Raw genomic sequence first — 13,878 nt, forward strand, 5'->3', positions numbered from 1 at the left:
AGTGTTCTAAAACCAAAGTGCAAGATTATATATTCATGTGCAAACTAAAGTTTTCAATTTCATATGTGACCCTGTTTTGAACCCATGTGACTACAAAAATAAACTATTAGGTCAAATATATATTCCTATGCTAAATGGAGAGATTTAGGGATATACTGACTAACACTAAAAGGAGTACTTGGCGTTTATGTAGTAGATTGAATTAATGATGTCTTTCACAATGACTCTCTCTTCCTTCCTTACTTAAATTTGTTTCATTAATTTATAGACTGGGTAGAATTCAGTCCGTATGAGATTGGAATGGCGAAGTATGGAACATTCATGCACCCCAGCATATTTGGCAGCAAGTTCTTCATGGGAACATTGGTAAAGAGATATGAAGAGAACCCACTTCATTTCCTAATGGGTAAGAAGCAGTTTGATGCAACTGTGGCTGGCATTGGAAGTCAAAGAAAGCATAAAAGCAGAGATAGGCCATACAATATTGCAAAAATTGGCGGGAAACTGGAGGATCGGGAAGCTTTTAAAAACCAACAGAATGCAACTAAAAAGCAATAAGGGGTGAAAAGATGAAATAGAAGGGCAAGCTTGCCAGTAATATAAAAGAGAATCTCAAACTTTTTTTTGAGATATTTAAAGAGTAAAAGAGGGGCAAGAGTAGACATTGGACTGCTAGACAGTGATGCTGGTGAGTTAGTACTGGGGAACAAAGGAATGGCAGATAAACTGGTTAAGTATATTGTGTCAGTCCTCACTGCAAGACACCAGCAACATGTCAGAAATTAGGGAGAGTTAGGTGGGGGGACAGAAGTCAGTGTAGTCACTATTACTAAGCAGAAGGTGCTTGGGAAGCTTATAGGTGTGAAGGTAGATAAATCACTTAGACCAGATGGGTTTTGAAAAAGGTAGTTGAGGAGATTGTGAAGGCATTAGTAGTGATAATTCAAGAATCACTTGAATCTGGAATGTTTCCAGAGGACTAGATAATTACAAATGTTACTTCACTCTTTAAGAAGGGAAAGAGGGAAAAGACATTGAATTACAGGCTGTTTAGCCTGTATTCAGTGATTGGTAAGATTTTAGAGTCCATATTAAGGATGGGGTTTGCCATACTTAGAAGCACATGATTAAAATAGGGTGAAGCCAATATCGTTTCCCGAAGGAGAAATCCTTCCTGACAAATCTGTTGGAATTCTTTGAGGAAGTAACAAGCAGGATAGATAAAGGAGAGTCAGTAATTGTATACTTGGATTTTTAAGGTCTTGCACAAAAGGCTGTTAAACACGAGCCCATGATGTTGCAGGAAAGGTGATAGCATGGACAGAAGATTAGCTGACTGACAGACAACAAGGAGTGCGAATAAAGGGACTTTTCTGGTTAGCTGCTGGTGACTAGAGCTGTTTTGCTGTAAATGGTGATACATTTTCTATTTTATATGTTAATGATCCAGATGATGTAATTCAAGCTTGGTGGCCAAATTTACAGATAATGCAAAGATAGGCAAGGGGTTTGGCAGTGTTGAGAAAGCATTCAGTGTTCATAAGGATTTGGTCAGGTTCGGAAAATGGGCAAAGAAGTGACAAATGGAATACAACATAGGGAATGCATGGTCATGCACATTGGTTGAAAGAATAAAGACGTGGACTACTTTCTAAATGGGGACAGAATTAAATCAAAGGTGCAAAGGGACTTGGGAGCTCTAGTGTAGGATTTCTTAAAAGTTATTTTGAGTCGGTAGTAAGGAAGGCAAGTGCAATTGTAGCTTTTGTTTAAAGAGTACTAGAATATAAAAGCATGGATGTAATGCAGAGGATTTATAAGGCATTGGTCAGAACACATTTGCAGTATTGTGAGCAGTTTTGCACCACATATCCGAGGAAGGATGTGCTGCCATTGGAAAGGGTCCAGAGAAGGTCTTGGAGAATGATTCCAGAGATGAAAGGGTTAATGTACAGTGGCATGCAAAAGTTTGGGCTACCCCAGTCAAAATTTCTGTTACTGTGAATAGTTAAGTGAGTAGAAGATGAACTGATCTCCAAAAGTCATAAAGTTAAAGATGAAACATTCTTTTCAACATTTTAAGCAAGATTAGTGTATTATTTTTGTTTTGTACAATTTTAGAGTGTTAAAAAAGGAAAGGAGCACCATGCAAAAGTTTGGGCACCCCAAGAGATTTGAGCTCTCAGATAACTTTTACCAAGGTCTCAGACCTTAATTAGCTTGTTAGGGCTATTCACAATCATCATTAGGAAAGGCCAGGTGATGCAAATTTCAAAGCTTTATAAATACCCTGACTCCTCAAACCTTGTCCCAACAATCAGCAGCTGCCCAGTGCTCTGAAAATTAAAATAACCGATGCCCACAAAGCAGGAGAAGGCTATAAGAAGATAGCAAAGCGTTTTCAGGTAGCTATTTCCTCAGTTTGTAATGTAATGAAGAAATGGCAGTTAACAGGAACACTGGAGGTCAAGTTGAGGTCTAGAAGGCCAAGAAAACTTTCCGAGAGAACTGCTCGTAGGATTGCTAGAAAGGCAAATCAAAACCCCTGTTTGACTGCAAAAGTCCTTCAGGAAGATTTAGCAGACTCTGGAGTGGTGGTGCACTGTTCTACTGTACAGCGACACCTGCACAAATATGACCTTCATGGAAGAGTCATCAGAAGAAAACCTTTCCTGCGTCCTTACCACAAAATTCAGCATCAGAAGTTTGCAAAGGAACATCTAAACAAGCCTGTTGCATTTTGGAAACAAGTCCCATGGACTGATGAAGTTAAAATAGAACTTTTTGGCCGCAATGAGCAAAGGTATGTTTGGAGAAAAAAGGGTGCAGAATTTCATGAAAAGAACATCTCTCCAACTGTTAAGCACGGGGGTGGATCGATTATGCTTTGGGCTCGTGTTGCAGCCAGTGGCACGGGGAACATTTCACTGGTAGAGGGAAGAATGAATTCAATTAAATACCAGCAAATTCTGGAAGTGAACTTCACACCGTCTATAAAAAAAAATGCTGAAGATGAAAAGAGGATGGCTTCCACAACAGGATAATGATCCTAAACACACCTCAAAATCCGCAATGAACTACCTCAAGAGGCGCAAGCTGAAGGTTTTGCCATGGCCGTCACAGTCCCCCAACCTAAACATCATCGAAAATCTGGGTAGACCTCAAAAGAGCAGTGCATACAAGACAGCCCAAGAATCTCACAGAACTAGAAGCCTTTTGCAAGGAGGAATGGGCAAAAATCCCCTAAACAAGAATTGAAAGGCTCTTAACTGGCTACAGAAAGCATTTGTAAGCTGTAATACTTGCCAAAGGGGGTGTTACTAAGTACTGACCATGCAGGGTGCCCAAACTTTTGTTTCAGGCCCTTTTCTTTTTTTGTTATTTTGAAACTGTAAAAGATGGTAATAAAAAAGTAATCTTGCTTAAAATATTAAAGAAATGTGTCATCTTCAACTTTATGCCTTTTGGAAATCAGTTCATCTTTTACTCACTTAGCTATTCACAGTAACAGAAGTTTTGACCAGAGGTGCCCAAACTTTTGCATGCTACTATATGAGGAGCTTTTCATGGCTCTGAGCTGTACTCACTGGAACTTAGAATAATGAGGGGGATCTCTTTGAAAGCTGCTGTAAGTCCTGAACAGAGTGGATACAGAGAGGACATTTCCAGTATTAAGCGAGTCTAGGACCAGAGAGCTTATCCTCAGAGTAAAAGGACATTGCTTTCGAACAGAGATAGAAGGATTTCTTTTATTAGCCAGAGGATGGTAAATCTGTCACAAAAGGCTGTGGGGCCCAAGTCATAGGGCATATTTAAAGTGGAGGTCAATAGATTCTTGATTAGTAAGGGTGTTAAAGATTGGAGAAAATGCTGAAGAATGGGGTTGAAAGGGAAAACAAAATCAGCCATCATATTATGGTGGAGCAGACTTGATGGGAGAATAGCTTAATTCTGTGCTTATAGATTTTTTTCTTTGAAAAATGGGCTTTCTGGTCAATGTTGTCCTGGACAATGCCAATAGCTTATTATCAAATAATAATTTTAACATTTCTATTAAGTCAACCTGCTTAAAAGAAAACTCTTATTGAATTAATCAACTTGCATTTGGCTCAACTTCTCCAGAGCTTTATAGGGAGTCTAATCATAAATGAGTAGAATTTGTCCCCAGATATGTTTTGCATGGATCATAGTAGGCATCATCAGCTCCTACCACAAGTTCCAGCTATTTTTCTCTAGCAATTCGTTTTTCAGGCTTTCAATTGTCGCAGGTTAAAGAGACTTGTTATTGACTGGATTTTTGGGGTGATAATAGAGAAGATGATCGAGCAGTGTTTTCATTAGTATCAATGGGATTATTTGCAGGAATTGGACCAAGGATATCAAGAATGGAGATGGAGTGTAGATCGGGAAAATGTTTAGGATGCCACTTGTAAATCTTTTTTTATAACTCTTCCTGGACAGATAATTTGTCTCTGAGCTGGGACTATTCAGCTAATCTGACAATGAAATTATATCCCTCCAAGAATAAATTACTGGAACTCTTATTCTGTCTTTGTTAAAATGAATGGGACAATCTTCAGAGGGAAAAAAAAACAGATAATTTTAACTTTGTAATAATGAAAGTAGGGAATGTGGATTTACTCTGCATTATGTATTTTTCCTGAGTTTTTTTAAAATGTTCATTAAGATCAATAGACTTTTCAATTCTGAGTTCAAATTAGTAAAACTAACTTCATACTTCTTTGTCTTCTTCCCACTGGAGTACTGGACACCCAACCAGCTACAATAGCTGCACTGCAAGCTGAACTGCTTCACAAACTGAATTTAATTTGAAGCTAGCACATTTAATTTCAATGACCCTTAGCTTTTTCCACATCCAGAGAGCAGCACAATTTTAATGAGTTATTAATGTTGCATTTTGCCTTGCTATATGCTGCTGAAAGGTACGGATGTACATTTTGCTCTCTTTGCTCTTCTGTTCTGTTAAATGTTGAGTATTTTCATAGTAGCTACCTTTTTGGAACGCTGTACTTGACAGCTGTAAAATAAAGAAAGAAATGGGAGCATGAGCCGCACCAGTTAGTGCTTTGTGTGCATATCTGACCTGTCCCTGGCTCGGTTGCTAGGAAGAGGTTACTGGAGCAGAAATATAACCCTCATTGAAGAACAATGGGGCTGCAATAAGATCTGTGTTCGGGCGGACAGGGTGCCAACGGAGTAGTTTCGTTGACCCTATTTTACAGTGGGTAGAAGACAGATTAGTATGATGTAGTTTGTTGTAATCCAGTCAAATGGTCTCATCCAGTTTTTGATATGGCACGTAAGTTGTGGATAAATTTGTCCTTGGTCACTGGTTGTGCGTGAGAGCAAGCGTACAGGCTGTTGGCTATATGCACCATCCTCTTCAGTGGAACCAGATGTCAATCATAAGTGCAACTGGTAGCCAATATTCTCACTCAGCCACGATGAATTTCTCCCATCTTGCTTCTATTCATATTGTAGTATTAACTTTTTTTTAGTGGAATCATTATTGTTTTAATTTTATTTTCCTTTATTGCATTGATAGGTGTTTGGGGCAGTGCATTTTCCATACTATTCAATCGAGTGCTTGGAGTAAGCAGTTCCAGCAACCAAGGCACCACCACTATGGAAGAAGAGCTAGGTACTGCACACGTTATTCAATCTTAAACCTCAGCGTAAGATTTTAAATTGTTTCATTGTACTATTTATCATACTCTTTATTTCTTGTCCCCACTCCCAACACATTCAACAGTACAACAACCAAAGAAAATCCCTGCAGGATGCTGTTACCTACGTGAAACTTACTCACAAAATATTCTACACTTCTAGGATTTATATGAATGCATTTTCAGAAACACTGAAATGTTCTTCATGACCTTCTTGGAACATACTCTTACAGGCCCTGGACAAATATTGATCCTTTCCCCAGGGCTCTTTGCATGTATCAGTTAACTGTCTCCCATCTTTAGCTCAGAAGGTTGTACTTAATCACTCAAGGGGAAATTGTGTGATTCTGCAGAAAACTAGATGCAGTCAGCAATACGTGGGGTAAGGTTCAGTTTGAGTTCTGTAAACTGGTGAGTTGTGTCAGCACAATGCCCTCTAGAGGGGAGCTTTTGCACTTCTCCGCAAAACAAGCAACCAGGTGGACTGAAATCAGTAAATTCTGGTTAATTGGGATATATTGGAACCAGTACATTTTGGCCCAATTAAGCAGCTGTCCCAATTAGCTGAAGTTTCATGGAAATAGAAACATACATAGAAAATAGGTGCAGGAGTAGGCCATTCGGCCCTTCGAGCCTGCACCGCCATTTATTATGATCATGGCTGATCATCCAACTCAGAACACCGCCCCAGCCTTCCCTCCATACCCCCTGACCCCCATAGCCACAAGGGCCATATCTAACTCCCTCTTAAATATAGCCAATGAACTGGCCTCAACTGTTTCCTGTGGCAGAGAATTCCACAGATTCACCACTCTCTGTGTGAAGAAGTTTTTCCTAATCTCGGTCCTAAAAGGCTTCCCCTGTATCCTCAATCTGTGACCCCTCGTTCTGGACTTCCCCAACATCGGGAACAATCTTCCTGCATCTAGCCTGTCCAATCACTTTAGGATCTTATACGTTTCAATCAGATCCCCCTCAATCTTCTAAATTCCAACGAGTACAAGCCCAGTTCATCCAGTCTTTCTTCATATGAAAGTCCTGCCATCCCAGGAATCAATCTGGTGAACCTTCTCTGTACTCCCTCTATGGCAAGGATGTGTTTCCTCAGATTAGGGGACCAAAACTGCACACAATACTCCAGGTGTGGTCTCACCAAGGCCTTGTACAACTGCAGTAGTACCTCCCTGCTCCTGTACTCGAATCCTCTCGCTATAAATGCCAGCATACCATTCGCCTTTTTCACCGCCTGCTGTACCTGCATGCCCACTTTCAATGACTGGTGTATAATGACACCCAGGTCTCGTTGCACCTCCCCTTTTCCTAATCGGCCACCATTCAGATAATAATCTGTTTTCCTATTTTTGCCACCAAAGTGGATAACTTCACATTTATCCACATTAAATTGCATCTGCCATGAATTTGCCCACTCACCCAACCTATCCAAGTCACCCTGCATCCTCTTAGCATCCTCCTCACAGCTAACACTGCCACCCAGCTTCGTGTCATCCGCAAACTTGGAGATGCTGCATTTAATTCCCTCAACCAAGTCATTAATATATATTGTAAACAACTGAGGTCCCAGCACTGAGCCTTGCGGTACCCCACTAGTCACCGCCTGCCATTCTGAAAAGGTCCCGTTTATTCCCACTCTTTGCTTCCTGTCTGCTAACCAACTCTCCACCCACACCAATACCTTACCCGCAATACCGTGTGCTTTAAGTTTGCACACTAATCTCCTGTGTGGGACCTTGTCAAAAGCCTTCTGAAAATCCAAATATACCACATCCACTGGTTCTCCCCTATCCACTCTACTAGTTACATCCTCAAAAAATTCTATGAGATTTATCAGACATGATTTTCCTTTCACAAATCCATGCTGACTTTGTCCGATCATTTCACTGCTTTCCAAATGTGCTGTTATCACATCCTTGATAACTGACTCCAGCAGTTTCCCCACCACCGACGTTAGGCTAACCGGTCTATAATTCCCCGGTTTCTCTCTCCCTCCTTTTTTAAAAAGTGGAGTTACATTAGCCACCCTCCAATCCTCAGGAACTAGTCCAGAATCTAACAAGTTTTGAAAAATTATCACTAATGCATCCACTATTTCTTGGGCTACTTCCTTAAGCACCCTGGGATGCAGACCATCTGGCCCTGGGGATTTATCTGCCTTCAATCCCTTCAATTTACCTAACACCACTTCCCTACTAACATGTATTTCGCTCAGTTCCTCCATCTCACTGGACCCTCTGTCCCCTACTATTTCTGGAAGATTATTTATGTCCTCCTTAGTGAAGACAGAACCAAAGTAATTATTCAATTGGTCTGCCATGTCCTTGCTCCCCATAATCAATTCACCTGTTTCTGTCTGCAGGGGACCTACATTTGTCTTTACCAGTCTTTTCCTTTTCACATATCTATAAAAGCTTTTACAGTCCGTTTTTATGTTTCCTGCCAGTTTTCTCTCATAATCTTTTTTCCCCTTCCTAATTAAGCCCTTTGTCCTCCTCTGCTGAACTCTGAATTTCTCCCAGTCCTCAGGTGAGCCACTTTCTCTGGCTAATTTGTATGCTGCTTCTTTGGAATTGATAGTATCCCTAATTTCTCTTGTCAGCCACGGGTGCACTACCTTCCTTGATTTATTCTTTTGCCAAACTGGGATGAACATTTGTTGCAGTTCATCCATGCAACCTTTAAATGCTTGCCATTGCATATCCACCGTCAATCCTTTAAGTGTCATTTGCCAGTCTATCTTAGCTAATTCACGTCTCATACCTTCAAAGTTACCCCTCTTTAAGTTCAGAACCTTTGTTTCTGAATTAACTATGTCACTCTCCATCTTAATGAAGAATTCCACCATATTATGGTCACTCTTACCCAAGGGGCCTCTCACGACAAGATTGCTAATTAACCCTTCCTCATTGCTCAAAACCCAGTCCAGAATAGCCTGCTCTCTAGTCGGTTCCTCGACATGTTGGTTCAAAAAACCATCCCGCGTACATTCCAAGAAATCCTCTTCCTCAGCACCTTTACCAATTTGGTTCACCCAATCTACATGTAGATTGAAGTCACCCATTATAACTGCTGTTCCTTTATTGCACACATTTCTAATTTCCTGTTTAATACCATCTCCGACCTCACTACTACTGTTAGGTGGCCTGTACACAACTCCCACCAGCGTCTTCTGCCCCTTAGTGTTACGCAGCTCTACCCATATCGATTCCACATCTTCCCTGCTTATGTCCTTCCTTTCTATTGCGTTAATCTCTTCTTTAACCAGCAACGCCACCCCACCTCCCCTTCCTTCATGTCTATCCCTCCTGAATATTGAATATCCCTGAACGTTGAGCTCCCATCCCTGGTCACCCTGGAGCCATGTCTCTGTGATCCCAACTATATCATAATCATTAATAACAACCTGCACTTTCAATTCATCCACCTTATTACGAATGCTCCTTGCATTGACACACAAAGCCTTCAGGCGCTCTTTTACAACTCTCTTAGTCCTTTTACAATTATGCTGAAAAGTGGTCCTCTTTAATGCTTGCCCTGGATTTGTCGGCCTGCCACTTTTACTTTTCTCCATAGTACTTTTTGTTTCTACCCTCACTTTACACCCCTCTGTTCTCTGCACTGGTTCCCATCCCCCTGTAGTGAACTAACCTCCTCACGCCTAGCCTCTTTAATTTGATTCCCACCCCCCAACCATTCTAGTTTAAAGTCACCACAGTAGCCCCTGCTAATCTCCCTGCCAGGATATTGGTCCCGCTAGGATTCAGGTGCAATACTTAAAAAGGTGTAAAAAGACAAATTACCATTTAACTGATTAACAAATTATGTATTTAAATGAAATACAGAACATATTAGAACACTGACGATACTAGTACAGTACTATAAAACTGTGTATTAGTTCCTAGTAGTTATCAATGGAGGAATTCTTCCAATGCACTCTGCCGTGTTCTCTTGCTTGACTGTAAATTAACAAAATCAACGTAGACACCTGGTACAGATAATAGACTGCCTTCCTGAATGAATTAGTGTCGTAATCATTCAAAGTCAAAATAAAAATCAAAATGATCAAAAATCACCAATTTTTGAATCAGTGTCCGTCAGCCCAAATAGATAACACAACATGAACACGGGCAACTCTAAACACGGTGTAGTGTTCAACGGCCACACAAGTGCACGCAACTGACACAAGTAAGAGAAACACACACAAAATTCTGGTAGAACTCAGCAGGTCAGGCAGGATCTATGGAAATGAATAAACAATCGACATTTCAGGTCGAGATTCTTCATTAGGGCTATTAACGCTGGTTAGAAACTGCTGGGCAACAGTCTCCTGTTCTGATTAAGCGGCATAGCGTCCAAAATAACTGGTGGTCCAATTAACCAGAATACACTGTATCCTTCAATCAAAATAAAACAATCAGAATATTTCATTCCATATAAAATCATGAGCATAAAATGAGTTAAGTAAAGAGGAAGGGGGGAACTTAAATGTAAAAGGGATTGCCCTAGAAATCCTACACCATCAGGTGATGCAAAGTAAGCCAACTCCCCCACCCCCCCATTCATTTCATTTATTTTCTGTTCAAAAACTAATTGAAAAAATAGTTGGTATTCCTTTCACTTATTTGAGGCACTATGCACAATAAAACTTCTAGGAATCTAGAAACTTCACAGTGGAAGAAAATGTTTTCAGAAAATAAATTTAAACTTTTTTTTTAAACTTTGATATTTGAAATCTGGAGCAATAAGACTTCAAAGTTACTACATTAATTATTCAGTGTCATATATTTTTGGGAATAAGTTTGCTCTGTTTGTTGTAATTGCCATGCTTGCTAGGGATATTGTTAGTAGGCCCACAAATTGTGTACGTGGAAGAGGCATCTCGGACAGAAACCATCCTAGTTTTAGCTGTTAACCACAGAACTAGATACTGGAAATTTCTCCCTGATGTCCCTTAGTGTCACAAATGTTAATTGTACTAAGCAGTTTTTCAGGCTTTAATGTCAAGTGACTTATTGTATGTATCACTCTAAATGTCAGCATACTGATTTGACTCATTTGTTTTTAGTACCCAGGATGTTATAAGATGAATTTGTATTATAACATATCACATTACACAGGATTTCCCTAATGTTTCACATGCAGTGAAATATGTTTCAAATGCAGTCACATGTAGTAAGCAGATGATGTCATGAAAAGCACTGAGCTATTAATAGTCTCTTAAAAATCTCCAATTTGGAGTGCTGAACAATGTTTATCAATGGCAGACAGTTATCTATTGCAAAAATTTACAGAGGGCTTCTTTGTACAGTCAAATCTATTGGCTGAGCATGTGTGAAACTTGATATTTCTTGTATGTATGACAATGTAGAAATATTTATTTTCTCACAAAATGAGTGGTTTGTCCTTTATGATGTTGCAGACATTCTCTGACAGACTCTGTTCAGTCTCTATCTTTGAGAGTTATGGAACACCTTGAAAATATCTTCAGTGCCCCTTGATTAAGGAGGTGAAAAGTCAGCCAGGACACAGCTCCTTATTGCTGTTCCAGCTGAAAAGTACATATAATCTAGTTTGAATGAGACACAATTGTGTTCAGGTTACAATTAACCTAAAGGTATGACATGGCATTCTAGAATTTATCATTTTAAGTTACTTTGAAGCATTTCTAACAAATCTTCTCTAAGAATTACCAAACCAGGTTCCTTCCCATTACTTTACAGGGCCCAGAGTATTTTGTGCAGTTTTGTTCTCCATCCATAATGGTGCAGAGGCAGTATAAAGAAGGTTCACCAAACCGATTCCATGGACGCTGGGTCTGTCTGTGGGGAGAGATTGGGTTGTCAAGATCTGCCATCACAAGAGTTTAAAATAATGAGCAGTCTGATAGAAAAGCTTGACGGTCTAGGTGCAAGGAAGCTGTTTCCCATGGGTTCCCAGTCTCATGATACACAGTAAGACATTGAGGACTGAGGTGAACAGAGATGTCTTTACTCAGAAGCAGATGGTCCTGTGGAACTCTGTAGAAAGAAGTCAAGTTGGTGTATTTGTCTAGTGTGACTTCTAGACCTAGAAGTCAACAAATTGTATCAGAAGAGAAATGTTATTGAAATGAAGGATTGGCCATGATTAAATTTAACGGCAGAGCAAGTGTGAAAGGTCAATTGGTTAACTGCTTCTCTTATTTTCCCCTATATTCTGTTCATTTTACTCCCCCTTTAATTATTTGGTGTTGTGTGTTAAGAGCAGTTTTTTTTTCTAAACTGGGCTATGTTCTTTCTTTTTAAAAAAAAAGGAGGAAGAGTTAGAAATTTCGAACAGCTCAAGCAGCATCTGTGGTGCAAGAGATAAAGGGCTGAAGAAAAAACAATCTGATAGGACAGGACAGTAGACCATGCAAGAAGGGAAAGGAGGAGATGGGCAGGTGAGGAGATGCGAAAGGGTGAGAGGGGAACCAGAACAGGGAATGGAAAAAGAAAGAAAGGGATATGGGAGGAGAAATTACCGGAAGTTAGAGAAATTGATGTTCATGCAATCACAGGTGTAGTGTCGCCTCCTTATTCACTTGACCCTCCCCACTGATTTCCCTTCTGGCATTTATCCCTTCAAGTGTACCAAGTGCTACACCTCCCCGACACCTTCTCCCTCATCACGATTTAGGCCCTGTAAGTCTGTGCAGCCATCTATTGTATCTGGTGCTCCATGTGTGGCCTCCTCTACATTGGTGAAGCATGACATAAATGGTGCGGGGTGGGGGGCGCAGGGAGAGGACTGCTTTGTCGAGCATCTTTGTTCCATCTGCCACAAAAGGCAGGATTTCCTGGTAGCATCCCAATCCCAATCCCATTCCCATTCCCATGAGCTCGCTTTTTCCACCTGACCTACTGAGTGATCAGCAGTTTTTCTTTTCAATTCAGATTTCCAGCATCTAGTTGCATGATTTTCCAGTATTACTTGACTAATCTCTTTGGACACTGGCTTAATTCACTTTCACTTCAAATGATGTGGAAAAAGAAACACAGCATGCTGCGATTAATATTGTGTTCTTTTACTGCTATTTTGAAGGTCATTTACCTTGGTCATCATTTTCTTGAGGAGGGGATTATGTATGTTGGCAACACTTCTGGCCGATCCCCAGTTTTACCTGTCTCGCTTTTGGGTGGCTGTCCCTTGCTGATTTTTATTACATAATTAGATTAATCTGGTGTTTCTGTGGAATTTAGGACAATTAGAGAAACGTACAGAAGTTGATTCCCAGAGTTTCTTACACAGTCTGTAAGCCCTTAGCTCTCAGAAGGCTGAATTATAGACAGAAAATGTTGGAAACATTGATTTGGTAGGCAGCATCTGTGTGAAACTGCTTTCCATCAGATTGGTTGCAGTATAAAAAGGCAAAACTGCAAGTGTGGGAACTGTGAAATAAAGATGGGAAAATGCTGAAAATACCCATGCAGCATCTCCCAGAGCAGTATTGCATTGTGCTTCAGTGTAACCTGACCAGGACAGGGAAACTAGTATTTGCAGATTCTCTTCCTCTAAACTCCACGGAAAGACTTCATGCTCCCACTTTGCCTTTCATGGGATCCTGCAGAATATTCAGCTGATGATGCAGTTTGGAAGTGTCAGAAGTTTCTTTGGCAGGCAGCAGCCATCTGCTGCCAGAAGTGCCTTTCCTGTCAGCAGCTGACCACTGCAGCTTGTCTGTATTAGGCCAGCATCCAGCTGATATGTGTCGAAGTCGGGGAGGAGAGTGTTTGCCTCACTTATCTCGTATCCAGCTTAGAGCTTCTGTTTCCCCTTTAAGTAAAGTGTGCATGCTGTGTGTAAGATGGTGGTTTATAGAAGGATATTTGGTATTGTTAAACGTTCATGGTGATAAGGTTATAAACTTCACTTCAATGTTATAATTTAAGCCTTTCCAGTATGGAAGTTATTTTTCCTCATTGAAAATAGAGGAGCTGGCAAACTTTCAAAGTGAATTTACAAGTGGCTTCATGGCTGAGGGTGCGGTGGAAACAACAAAGGGATGCAAATCGTTACATCGGTCCTTGCCCTCCTGTACTGTCATGACGTGGCCATTCTCAGATTGAAGTTGCAACACCTGATATTCCCTCTGGGTAGCCTCCAACCTGATGGCATGAGTATTAATTTCTTTAACTTTCAGGAATTTCTCCGCCCA

General features: G+C 40.5%; 1 protein-coding gene across 4 annotated transcripts in view; it reads left to right on the top strand.

The window, feature by feature from the left end:
* The window catches only part of LOC140205987 (cytosolic phospholipase A2-like), a 190,187-nt gene that overhangs the window by 126,909 nt on the left and 49,400 nt on the right, over positions 1–13,878 (top strand). For all 4 annotated transcript variants that reach the window (XM_072273964.1, XM_072273962.1, XM_072273963.1 and 1 more), the window contains 2 exons: positions 269–406; positions 5,567–5,662. In XM_072273964.1, coding sequence (XP_072130065.1) covers positions 269–406; positions 5,567–5,662 — 234 coding nt within the window. The remainder of the gene's footprint in view (positions 1–268; positions 407–5,566; positions 5,663–13,878) is intronic.

Source organism: Mobula birostris, chromosome 12 (genome assembly GCF_030028105.1).
Source record: "Mobula birostris isolate sMobBir1 chromosome 12, sMobBir1.hap1, whole genome shotgun sequence".
Classification (NCBI taxonomy): domain Eukaryota; kingdom Metazoa; phylum Chordata; class Chondrichthyes; order Myliobatiformes; family Myliobatidae; genus Mobula; species Mobula birostris.